We start from the raw sequence: 8675 nt of genomic DNA, 5'->3' as shown, positions 1-8675 counted from the left end.
TTTTTTGCTGTAGCTAAAAATGTGTAACCTTTTAAATCTAAAGTTATGCTTATGCCAGTAGAAATACCAGATACTTATGGAAGTGTTTTGTGTATTCCAATATTATTTAAAGAAAAAAAATCAATCCCTTGTTAGGGAAAAAATAAAAATAAGGTCTCAAGTCTTGTGTTCTAGAGAACAGTGGCTGCAGTCACATTTAGTCTGAGCTCAGTGTGGTTCAGTGGGTATCTAAACGATGAAACCCAACTCAACAGTGACACCTGCTGGCCAGTTTGGCTATCACCACGTCTTGATGATGCTGTTCTGTGAAACAATGACACAGAAAAACCTTGCAAAATTCAAAGCAAAAATACTTATTAAACCAGACTGTCAATAATTGTGATCATCACGTGTTTTGGAGAAATCCTCGTACAAACAGGGAAGGGAAAAAAAGGGACTCTTAAAGACAGAAAGCTGTAACTGTAATAACCGGTGTGCTTCAGCAAAATTCTCAGTCTGTTAACATTCATATTGCTCACAATAAATCAAATTATAAAGTAAAGTATACAGGAAAACCCTGCAGTGTTTACTTTAATAGCCACAAAGATTTACAGCTGTTCTTTGGGCTCGTTCATCTTTGTTTTTTGCTCACAGCCCAATGACAACAGATAAATTATCCCATATGTTAATTCTCTGTAGTAACTCCAAAATGAACTAATGAAACAGTACAAAGCACCACATGATGTGTTGTCAGTGAAAGGTGCAGCTGTTTTATTGATAAACTTAAAGACAAAATGTCAAAGGGATTAATCATTCATGTGACTGTGTCACTATATATCAGCATTAACAGTGCCTCAGTTTAGTGTTTCAGACAGCTGCTGATCTCAGACCTGCACACTTTCTGTTTTAAACACTGAATGTACTCAGGTGCATGAAGAGCACATGAGATTTTCTGACACAAATAAATAAACCTGATGAAGGTCAAAGGTTGCCACTCGTATGTAGAACTAAAAACTTGTGATTTTGAATTCTTTCACTGTTTTTTGCCAATAGTGTGTTATTTACCATAAAGTAATTCAGTCATTCATACCAGAGTAACCAGAGAGGATGATATATTTTTAAATATATAACTTTCTACAGGACTGAATAAAATATCTTTATGTAAAAGCCCAGGGCCTCTGAGGATTATACAAGTATTTATAACATTAGACAAACTAAAGATCTCCATCAAAGTGTTGATGAAATCCTGGGTTTATCCATCTTCTGGGGCGGGCCTACAGTGGAGCTCTGAAGATTTCCCTGTAAGGGAGCTGGTGGTGAAGATCATGAGTCCTCCTTGATCCCTGCCTTTAGCTTCAGTCTTCCTGATGTTTGTGAAAGGATGCCTCTCTCAATGAGTGAACAGAACATCTGGCACAAGACAGCTGATGGTCTCCCTCCCCAGTTTTCCCCCCAGGGTGAATGTAGCTGTTGATTCAGTAAAAGGACTAGATGTAACAATCCCTGATAATGCGTTATTATCTAATGGGGGGGGAGACAAATTACACCTATGAAACCTCTTGCTGCTGCTTTTATGTAAAGTTTCCATGTTACCAAGCTGTAGAGTGCTCTGTGAGTGTAATGCAGGGGTCGGCAACCCTAGGCACGCGTGCCAAGGGTTAACTGATGGCACGACCAATGCTGGACTGGCCATCGGGCTTTTGCTCGGTGTTTCTATACAGCTGGGTGTGTGCTTTGATGTTAGTGATACCATAGTGAACTGTATTTTATTCATAAGGTTAGTTAGTAGAGTTGCCTGTAAAAAGACGGAATCGTCTCGTATTCAGAGAAAATATTACGCGTTTCATATTGAGCTGAAAAGGAACACAGTTTGTCCCGGACTTCAGCTACAATGAAAAAAGAGACAAAGCTGGATTTATTCTGTCGTTACGCTGTCAGCTGTTTCTTCTCCTCTCATTCTCTCCCCTCTCTCTCCTGTTGCTCAATCATGAAACGATCAATGATCAGCTGATCGGCTTTTCTCTCTTGTTTGTTTATCGCTCACTTTGCGCCAGAAAGAGGAAACCGCCGGATGTCGCGCTAAACAACAGCAGCACGTTTAAGCTTGGTCAGCTGTTGTTAGAATGTATTTAATATTAATTTCTAGTATCAGCTGATGTTTGCTGGAGCCACAGCTGTAAAAACTGCTGGTCATGATATCGGTTTGTATATGTGGTGAGAGGGAAACATGCAGATGAAACCAGGAGATGTCCTTACTAAATCATCAGAGCTGAACAGGTGATGGAGAAACAGGTTTACCTTTTAGGTGACATGAATGAGTTGAAGGGAAGTTATGAACTGTTTCTGAGAGACAAATAAACACCAAGCTCCTTTTTTGTGTAGCTGACAGCCGGTAACTGTGCAGGGGCGGGTCTAGCAAAGCTTTGCCAGGGGGCCAGGTAGGGCATTAACAGAGAAAGGGGACACAAGGATATACTTTTCTTTCTTATTCTCATTTAAAATTTCTGGCTGTTATTAAGTAATTATCTGAAGCTTACAACCAAATTTTTTATCTGACATAAAATGTATAGAAATCATACATATAACATCGAAGCAGCTGGAATCCACAGCTGTGCATGTTCATGGAGCTTGCATTTTCACCTGCTGGACATCACTACCTGACAAGTTTAACTGTCTTCAGAACATTGCAGAGGCCTTATTGACAGTATTTGGCTCTACATATCTGTGTGAGCAGATTTTCTATCACATGAGTGTCCTCAGGTAGCCGTCTGAATGCTGGACACTCAGAGACCCGTGTCTCTGAGTCGGAGACCAGAGATCACATTAAGCTGAAGCTCAGTAAGGCGCCACTCCGACAGCCAAACCCATCTGTTCTCTGGTTGGATTGTTAAATTTGTGATTGACATTGACCAAATCTTACATTTTGAAGAAGAAATAATAAACATTAATTTGGTTAGTGTGTATAGTATATAGTCTGCTGTTTGTTCATCCAACTTGCAACAGATTTGATTACACTCACAATACTTTACTAGAATTTTTGTCTCTAATAGTATTTTCTATTCTCATTAGAATTTACCATCTATGTTATTTTATTATAATTTAAGTTTAAATCTGCCTTTCTCTTCTAACTCTTATTGTTTTATCAGACATGTCCCCCAACAATGCCCACGACAAGGTTGTCCCAGGAGGCTGGCTCACCTCCAGATCCTCCAAGTACCAAATTTGAATTCTCCTTTGAGAAGGGTCTTATGGCACATTTGCAAAATGTGTCAGAAAATGTGTGATCTCCTGATGTTTGTTGAACTCTAATAGTGATAAGATTATAAAAAATAATCTGGTCTTTTATTTTATTACATATTACTTTGCTTTATGTGAAAATGCTGTTCTCATTTAAATATGTAATTTAACATATGGCATGATTCATTGTCTGCAGCGTTAAGTCCTGCTGTGAGCACATTAACAGCTTTAAAATAAAGAAGACAGGGATGTCAGATAGCGGGACAGAATTTGGCACCAGACAACCTGCCCAACAGAACTCCCACCCTTGGCCTCCACCCTTCTTCTCAGAGGAGCAGCCTCAACGTCATCAGCCCCAGTCACTGTAAAACTGCTCAGACATTTCCAATCAAATCACACTTTAAAAGAAAGCATCTGGAAGAAGATAAAAAGGATCTGAGTGACCCAGATCTTTAAAAAAAAAAAAAAAAGGATTGATTGGAAAGACATGAGGAGAAAAATACCGTACCAACATGAAAGGTCAGATCATGACCAGAAGAAATGCCATCATTCTACGGGTTCATCTTGCTCAACCAGTGGCTACAGGACACAGAATTCCATCTTGGCAAGTAAGAGGAAGCCAGACCAAAACTGCTTTGACAGGTCAAATGAGAGGGCCAGAGCAAACTACGAAGATGGCAAGAGCCACGTGTCCGTTAACACCTTCAATCACAGTCGGGCTGAGGACCACCGCTGCAGAGAAGCAAAAGAAGGGCAAGCAGAGTAACACTTGATTTTTCTTACATGACCTGAGTGCCTCACTTAATCTCACTTAAACAAATTTAAAACTTTTGGCTATTGAAAAACATAGACTGTTAAAATTCATCTCAGCAGTAATGAGGCCACTAAAACTAATATTGAATCAGTGTGTAATGTCACTAACATTGTCAGACTCTATAGGTTTCCCTGGTCCCTTTCTCAATCTTGTATTTCAGTGATTCCACCACTGCATATCATTAATGTCTGTCTTCTCTTTCCAGTAGTTATTTCTCATCTCTATACTCTCCTTTCTCTATACTCTCACTTGATTCCTTATGGAAGGTTTTCAACTTACAGCATAAAGTTCCTTCAGGTGAGTTTTGTTGTGAATTGGCATCACAGAAAAATTGAAATGATCAATTTCATTTTTTGAAATAAAAATAAAGTTGTCTACATTAAAAAGCAAACAGTGTCCCTGTTATTGTAATAGTCAGCTAAGTAAGTTAGAAATGATAACAGCCAGACAACCGAGTAATATGCATTATATATGGTTAAAATACACCAAATGCAGTAAGTATACTCGTTTCATATAAATATAGTCTATATTGGTGGCTTTTTTGCTGCCGTCACTTCCAAAACTTTCCCCTCTAACTAAATAACCAAATCCCACATGTTGCCAAATCATTTTTTTTTTTTTATTGGTCGACATGATTCACTTTTACACCAATAGGAAAGCGGTGGCATTTTTTTCCGCTTTTCTTTTTTTTTGTGCTGTGCTTGGAAAACACTATTTTTACAGTTTCTTCTGCGCTAAACATGACAATAGTATTCAGAAAAAAGCATTGTGTATATATTTATGCTATATACACAATGATATAGCTTGTTTGACACATGCGCATACATGTGCAATAATGTTGTGGCTTTATGTTTTGGAGATGAAGCATCAGATTTTATTAGATTTTACTTAGATTTGTATTATTACTGGGTTTTGGGTTTTTTGGGGGGGGGGTTGTGGTGGGGTGAGTGTTGGTTTATTTATGGTGTTTACTATGACTTAGCTGGAATGCTGTACTTCAAGTGAGCAAACTTTCATATTCAGCATGAGATCCAATAATTTTTCCTCAACAGTGTTTTAACTGAACTATTTTGAAGCATACTGTCATTTCTGTTTATTTCATTTAAATTAAGAAAATGATTTTTAATGACATTTAGTTACTTAAAAATAAATTCTCAATGTTCCCTGCAATTAGCCACACAGTCCCCACCCCACTAAGTCTATGCAACAAATATGACGACTTTATTGTGAAAGTCACAACCGGATGTGCTCTGTCATTTCTGGTTTTAACAGTTGTGAGGCAACATGGCGAACGCCGGTGGAATGACCGTGGATGGAGACCTGATGCGATGCGCTGAGTACTCGCCAAAAAACAGTGTTAGGTGTGACGCGGAGATAGACAGGCAGCTAGTAAGTACCTGTTTTAAATACTTAGGACTTTTGTGTCTGTCAAACTAAATCGAGGTGGTTTGATAGCAGCTGACGCTTCTGTTAAGTAACCTCAATGACCGCTAATGGTCTATTGCATCAGGTACAGAAGCTAGCGAACTAACCCGAGTAAAGTAAGCTTTAAAGGATGTCTCACAGACACGAGCTTTCAGGGCTAATTGGTGCAATCTTCATTTTCTCTGGGTTAAACAACAGTAGATGAGGGATCGTTACCTGGTTAGCCACAACTAGCTACATGTGGGTTACATGTATGACTCCAAGGAACAGTGACGTTTGTATGTCGATGGGTTAACCCAGTGCAGGCCATGTGTGACAGGAGCCCTTGCAGAGCTTCTTTTACATGTCATTAATATTTATTGTGAGGCTTAAAAAATACAATGCAAAATATACTGAGGTTTAAACAGGTCAGATTTGCCTGAAACAAATCTAGGGGAAAGACACGCTTTAAAAAATGCACGTTTTCAGGTCCCATTTATTTAATTATGGAGGTAGGGGTGTTTTAGACATACCTCTGGTATTGAGAAACAGTAAACTATCAGTAGTAGAAAACTACCACTACTTAAATTTTCTATATTAAATATCTGGTACTATGAACATGGAGAGTTACATTACTGGGACAATTTCTAAAAATCTTATTGGGAAAATAAGAGCGATCACCATGATGAATATTGGATATAAGATGAAGATAAATTTGTGCATAAATTGGTACATGGTGTCATACTTGGTATTACAGGGAAGCTGGAAGAAAAGGCATTTTGTTTATTTATTTGTTTTTATTTATTTATTTTGATAATAAGGCTTTAATATCTGTGAAACCATTTACTTTCACATTCATTTGGACTGTTTGGGGGAAAAAACAAAAACATGTGCCTCGGATATGAGAAGCTGTAAACAACAATCGGCAACACGCCTCCAAGTCTGCTTTTAGATATCGGAGGTCCAAATAGTTTGGGCTTGAAGCATCTGGCATTCTGGCATAATTACTCACTTTGAGCTCCGTATTCGTAGCGCTATAGTACCAGACATTCACCCTAACGAATTGAAGTGCCTAGCTGAAGTAGTTTTCTAGATAATAGAAGTTTAAAATGGCCATTCAAAAATGATGCAAGAAAAGCATCAATTTTGGCCTGTTTTTCTCTGTAGAAACATGACTAAAAGCCAGAGTCAGCTTTGATGCTATGGATCATGGGAGGGGATAGAGAGAACTCCAAAGGAAAAGGTGTCTGTTTTAAAGCAAAGGTTATTTGCTTTAAAACACTGTAAACATGATCAGCAGACACACAAGTCAATAAAGTTTAACTTTAAATAAGTAGCTGTGTTGAATGACCTGTCTGACCCAGTGTGCTAACAGCTGGATGTTTCGTTTTGATGACAGGGGCGGACATTAATTGCAGTTGGTCTTGGTGTGGCTGCAGCAGGGTTTGCAGGTAATAATGGTTTGATTAAAACCAGATACACTAACTGGGCAGATTTCTAAAAATCTTTGAATTTCTCTAGTTTAAAAGCTTTCTTTTTTTTTTTTTTCTCTGGTTTAAAATTCTTGTGCATATCTTGTGTTTAATCTACAGGCCGGTATGCATTCCACCTTTGGAAGCCTCTTGGCCAAGTCTTCTCTGAAACTGTGAAGAAGATGCCTACGTCAGTAAGTAAATGATGAACATCCTGCACATCCACTGTAATGCTTATATTTACTCCAGGTGAATAATTGCAACACACTGTGCCACATTAACATGTTGATCTCAGATATTACAGGCAGGTGGATTCAGGAAATACTGGTCTTGAGTCTTTTTTACCTGTCATTACCCAAACCATGTGAATAATAAAGGGAACTATTTTTAGGTTCATAAACTTTTATGCATTTTTTTTTTTTATGCCTGCGTGTGCACTTGTGGTATGGATTCTATGTGCTGTTTTTTATAAATGTTCAGCATTTGTCGCCCTGAATGTTTCACACGTCATTTAAAAAGTATGTTTGAAATATATTCCTCCTCAGACTGTTAACCTTCTTAAAGAAAGCCAGAGGGTGCTGTTGCTTCAGCCTGTCTTTAGAGGAATGATCTAAAAAAAATAAAAATAAAATCTGTTCTATCATAAAGTTACTTGGCATACATAACCAAAGGTCTAATACTGTGGTGTCTCCTCAGACTTTTTCATCATACTACAAAGGAGGTTTTGAGCAGAAGATGTCCAAACGAGAGGCCAGCCTCATTCTGGGCATCAGGTAATGCATCTTCTTGGTTTAAATAATCTTGGTCTTCTAAAATGTGGCATATATTTATCATTTATAATTAATCACATGGATGTATCATGTTACATCCAGCCCAGCCAGCACTAAAGCCAAGGTACGAGAGGCCCATCGGAGGATTATGGTCTTGAACCATCCGGATAAAGGTAAACATAAACCAGATTGATCTGTTATGTGATATTAATTCAAGAGCTAAAGTTGCCTCTAACCAAAGCCTGTCTGTTAGACTGCAGGTAGTGCCGGTTTAGTGAGTTGCACCAAAATTGTTTTTGTGTTTGCAGGTGGTTCCCCGTATCTCGCTGCCAAGATCAACGAAGCTAAAGACCTTTTGGACAAAGAGACTCGCCGATGACGCACACTGTCAATGAGCACTTAAGACTTTCACCCCCCCTCAGCTTCAAAGTACTGCTTGAATGAGCATGAATACCGTACAGGGGAACCCGCTAAAGTTCAAGAGGATCGTTAAAAGGATTCTTTGTTAAGCTGCCAGAGTAACTTAGGTTTAACTGAATTTGTCACTCCTGTGATTATAAGGTTAATACATCCTTAAAAGGACCTGCTGTTATTTTACACATAGAAGCAATGTGTTGCATTTAAATGAAAGGGTTTGAAAGGATATATACACCACCTAGTGGCAGCTGGCTGAAAATGGAACAGTAATTGTGCTGAGTTCATTATTGGCTGTGTAAATATAATGAATAATGATTTATTTAAGCAGCAAGAGAATAAACTCTGTTTATATATTTCGATGTTTAGTGTGGAAGTGAAAAAATAAACTTAATTTGCAAATATTCACAGTAGGATCTATTTTTAGATATCAGTGCACTTCTGTATTCAACTTAAAGTTTCAGAGCTATGTTGTAGCTGTTCTATTAGAAATGTTGAACAATAAGCTGCCTCTGGCAACTCAAACCTTAAAATAACAATACATTTTGTAATTTACCTGCTGTTTCTTCCCCTGTAGCCATACAT

At 38.2% G+C, this 8675-nt stretch overlaps 1 protein-coding gene across 1 annotated transcript; it reads left to right on the top strand.

Moving 5' to 3' along the window:
• Window positions 1-5263: 5263 nt before the first annotated feature.
• On the top strand, window positions 5264-8496 carry dnajc15 (DnaJ (Hsp40) homolog, subfamily C, member 15). The gene is made up of 6 exons (XM_003451559.5): window positions 5264-5419; window positions 6834-6885; window positions 7027-7100; window positions 7603-7679; window positions 7779-7849; window positions 7985-8496. The coding sequence occupies exons 1-6, from the start codon at window positions 5315-5317 to the stop codon at window positions 8053-8055; spliced, it is 450 nt and encodes a 149-aa protein (XP_003451607.1). The 5' UTR covers window positions 5264-5314; the 3' UTR covers window positions 8056-8496.
• The last annotated feature ends 179 nt before the right edge of the window (window positions 8497-8675 follow it).

The sequence above is a fragment of the Oreochromis niloticus genome, linkage group LG16 (assembly GCF_001858045.2).
Source record: "Oreochromis niloticus isolate F11D_XX linkage group LG16, O_niloticus_UMD_NMBU, whole genome shotgun sequence".
NCBI lineage: Eukaryota > Metazoa > Chordata > Actinopteri > Cichliformes > Cichlidae > Oreochromis > Oreochromis niloticus.
The sequence above is the reverse complement of the archived record's forward strand: the minus strand, read 5'-3'. Positions and strand labels throughout refer to the sequence as shown.